A 4,478-nucleotide genomic window follows, 5' to 3' on the forward strand; every position below is an offset into this window, starting at 1 on the left:
CTTCTTCTTCTTCTTCTTCTTCTTCTTTCATAAAAGAGTAAAAGGAAATAAATAATGAAGGGATTGATTTATTTGAAATTATTATTATTTAAAGAAGTAATAATGGTGGAAAAAAATTGGGTTTTCATGGTATATATGAAAAAAATTAGGAGTGGATGGTAATCACGTTAAAAATGACAATCTTCACAAATTACTTCTTATATATTACTCAATACTAATTCGTTAAAATTTGGATTTATAAGAATATTGAGTGTATTGACTTTATCTTTAGTTAGATTTACCTCTATAGTCTCATCTCATGTTCGAACTGATGAATGTGAGTGTAGCCGTAGTCTTGTTCTTCCAATGCACATCACCTTCCTAAGCCACTATGCCCAATACATTTGGAACGTGCAGTCATTTTGAGGGGCGAAGTTGGGGAATGCTGCAGGGACCTTCACTCGACATCTTCTGCAAGAGCCGATTGGCGTCAGCGGCAACCACAAATGTTCGTTGTGACGTTGAATGCCTCATCCAATTCGGTGCTCTCCACACCTTCTTAGTCGTCGTCGTGCTTGGAAGAGTCCTCCAACTCAGGTAAGAACGAGCTATCCCATGAGGTTGTCGATTTTGGTGTGAGACCGTCGACAAGAGTTTTATCGAAGCCCCACATTAGATGTTAAAATGTTCTTGTAATTAAGTTGTGAAAGTCTAATTTATCTGATTTCTCGGTCATAATAACATCGTATTTGAACTAAGAGGTTTGGTATCCAAGTCAATAGACCTTAGTCTTGTCAAAGCAATAAGAAGGAGGATTCAACTTCCGATTTTAATTATTCAATCTTTTTTATCTTTATCTTTTTGGTGATGTGCTAAACTTTCATTCTTTCCTTTTTTATCAAGATCGAGCCTTACGTCGGTTGGGTGAGTGATCTACTCAATCCGAGTTCGAGCATATAAGCAAGTAAACTAGGAGTAAAAGCTGAAATTCAAAATTGTTGTGGAGATAAAAAGTATAAAACTTGACAAAAAAAAAAAAAAAGAACATGAAGAGTGTATTAAGTTGGCATTAGAATTCTTGAAACTTATTTCTACAATTATAAAATTAGAATTTCGGAGACTTGTTTACGAAATGCATAAAAATTTAACATTCAACGTTTTTTTTTTTTTTAAAGATAATAACTTTCAGTATTTCAATTCTACAACTATTAAAAAATGAACTCCCGAAAATTAAATTCTGAAGTGAATCTTTTTTACATGGTTTCGAAAATTTATTCCCTAAATGATGAAATTAAAGTATTCATAATGACATTGCTAGAGTAAAAAATTTACAAAAAAGTTATAGGCGTTAATACAGAAGGATATATAAAAAAAAAAAAGGTGAAAAAAGAATCCCTGTTTTAAACTCTAAAAATTCTTGTAAGCAAAAATTATCCAGACATAGATGCTCTCATGGATACTTTACATTTGTCTCATAATAAAAAAAACATTACGTAGAGTAGTAGTAGGAGTGTAGAACAAAGAATTTCTCATACGTTTTTAGTTTATTATTACAACTTTTAAATTGACGTGAAGGTGAATGCTATCAATACTTTCTTTTAATATTCTCTTTATGAATTACTGAAATTTATTAAAAAAAATATTAATTTTAGTGAGTTATTATTCTCATTTAATAACTTTATTTTCTAATTTAATAGTAAAACCTATCAAACTTAATGATTTTTAATAATTTCAACCAATCAATCACAGGAAGAATGTTAAAAAAAAGTGTCATAAAAAATATCGCTAATATTTCTCAACATTAAATAATCAATTTACTTAGTGTATGATTAATTTTATCTTTCATATACCTTTTAGTTTTTACAACATGAAATAATACTCCTTAAAATCAAAAGAAGAAGACAAAAAGGTAGTAAAAAAAATATTTTGTATGTTTTGTAATCAAAGAAAAATTTGTCTATCATACCTATATTTGTTTTCATTTGTTCTAGCTAGTATCAAATAGCATTATTGTAAAAATTTTAAGTGAATTAGATCTGGTTGACTCACAAGACTAAAAAAATGCCTCAAGACCCACTTAATAAATCGTTATAGAAGTACTTATAAATTATCTAGTAATAATATTCTTACATAAGAAGCAAAATTTGAACACAAATATCCTTATAAAATATGAGCTTAATTTTTACCGACTAGATCAACTTTTGTTAAAGTTTAACTCAAAAATTCTGAACCCTTGGATTTTAATAATGCATGGTCTTATTTTTCAAAACTTATGCACTACTGGCTTATAATTGCATCGGCTGCAACTCAATTCCAAACTATAGACCTTGTTTCTTTGACTCTTCCATATACTCATTCATGATTTTCCATTTTATTTAATCAATTAGAAACAGCAAAGAAAAATCTGAACTGAGGTGCAGGAAAAGTAAAAGTTTACATGGTTGGTTCGGATGCAGCAACGTGGTGCAATCACCAGACGCCAGAGTTACATAGGTTAATGGTATCCCAAGTGACATTGAATTCGGTTAGCGACCACGTACCCCTTCCATGTTCCTACCATCCCTAACACCATTTGCCTATTTGACCCACCTCCTATGTCCCATCTTCCCCAAACACATTTTTCAGCTTTTTGTCCCATCTCCCAAACCCCATTCCGTTTACATTTTTATTTCACAAGAAGATGATCATCAGCAAAACAAATATTTAATTAATTAAAAAAGAGACAATCAAGAATATTCAAACAATTTTTTCAATTAAATTATATTAAATGTTTCTTACCTCTTTCATGATCTAAACAATTTTAAACAGTACAATTGATCAATTGCAATGCATCCCTCCTGCTCCTGCTGGAGTCTTGGGTAAAGAAGTAGATCAGCTTCTAAAACTTAACAAGCGATTATCATAAACACTTAATCCTCCTTTTATATCATAATGGACGAAGAAGTAATTAACTAATCAGATCGAAAACAAAGATATATGTCAGGTCGCATATAAACAAGAGCCAGTATATATGTGGCATAACAAAAGTTTCACGAACCAGAATTGTTACATGATCATAACTACGGTACATAGCGAGATATTCATAATGATCTCACTGCTGTTCCAAGCTCAAACTCAAATCAGAAAAAACCATCCAAAAGAGAACAAAAGACAAGGTACATGCATTAATTTACAGTCAAACAAGCAAGCTAGCCTCAGTAGTTATATTATATTTATATATATTCACAATTCTAAGCTCTTAAAAGAGAAGAAATAGTTATATATAGTTCTATGACCATAAACCGACGCCGTTTTGCGTTCCGAGTTCGTGATACCTTTGTGAATTAGTAACCCAGTCTCAAGCTAAGCGCAGTTTCAACGTCTAATCTCCATGCAAACCCACCAGAGTCCATTCTCCACACGTCGCAGGGCACCGTGAGAGAGCTTCTCTCCCTCCCACACGCGTATTGCACCACCCTCACCAAGCACGTGAACGACGCGTGCGGAACCACTGTGTTCACCTTATTCACCAGCAACACTGGTCCCTGTCCCTCATCACCCTCCATCATCTTCTCGTATGCTTCATTCGTCCCCGTCACCCTCCCGTAACCGTCTGATATGAACCCCGGACACGTGTCCTTGCTCAGATTCACTCTGCGTTCCTCGTCCGTACTCCCCAGCCACTCGCCCTCCACCCACGTGTCCGTCAAGCTCTCCACCGTCACACACGAACACCACCCTCCCATCATCGTAAGGCTTCGATTCGCAAAACTCACCCACACCGGCACGTTCTTGTTAATAATATTCAACTTCTTGCTCTTGTTGCTGCTGTTGTTGTTGTTGTTGTTTCGCACTGGTGATGGAGTTAGATCCTTTGCCGGAAAATCCTTCCGATCGGGAGTTTCTGGAAGCAAAGGAAGAGTCACAGCCGGCGTCGTTTGCTTCTGCTTCTGCTCCGGTGAGGAATTAGAGTTCTTTCTCCGGCAGATTCTACGTTTGCTGGTGTAGTTGCTATCTCTTACGTACTTTCTCTTCGTGTTTCCGTTTCTGAGAAAAGCGTCGCTGGTTTCAGACGAAGATCCGTCGGAAGCGGTGGCTCCGGCGGCGGGTTTGGGAGCGATTGGACGAAACCTAAGCATTATTTTGTCGACGGTGGACACGTGGGATGCACCGGGTACATACCTGGCGATGCAACAGCCTCCTCTTAAATCCATTATTCCCTCTCTAAAATTAAACTAACCGTTTTGGTTTATCTATGTGAAATGTTGCTCGAAGCTAATTACTGAAGCATGGATGGAGGAGTATACACAAAGTGTTGGTTTTATAGGAATTGTGAAAGGGACACGTGTGAGGATAGAGGGGAGTGAGTGGGGAAGGGCATTGGTTGGGGCGGGAAACGTGTCATGTGTTGGGAGAAGGAAAGTGACACGTAGGACTGCTAGCTTCTGGGATTGTGAATCAGATACTTTGACCGTTGTATGAAGGGTTGGGACAAGGAAGAGATTGTTCCAGATGGTGGT

The 4,478-nt window shown here is 36.1% G+C and overlaps 1 protein-coding gene across 1 annotated transcript; it reads right to left on the reverse strand.

Moving 5' to 3' along the window:
• Positions 1-2,941: 2,941 nt before the first annotated feature.
• Positions 2,942-4,247, reverse strand: LOC114412038. The gene has a single exon (XM_028375803.1). It carries the CDS (start codon positions 4,170-4,172, stop codon positions 3,303-3,305), a length of 870 nt encoding a protein of 289 aa, XP_028231604.1. The 5' UTR covers positions 4,173-4,247; the 3' UTR covers positions 2,942-3,302.
• Positions 4,248-4,478: the final 231 nt, after the last annotated feature.

The sequence above is a fragment of the Glycine soja genome, chromosome 5, assembly GCF_004193775.1.
Source record: "Glycine soja cultivar W05 chromosome 5, ASM419377v2, whole genome shotgun sequence".
NCBI lineage: Eukaryota > Viridiplantae > Streptophyta > Magnoliopsida > Fabales > Fabaceae > Glycine > Glycine soja.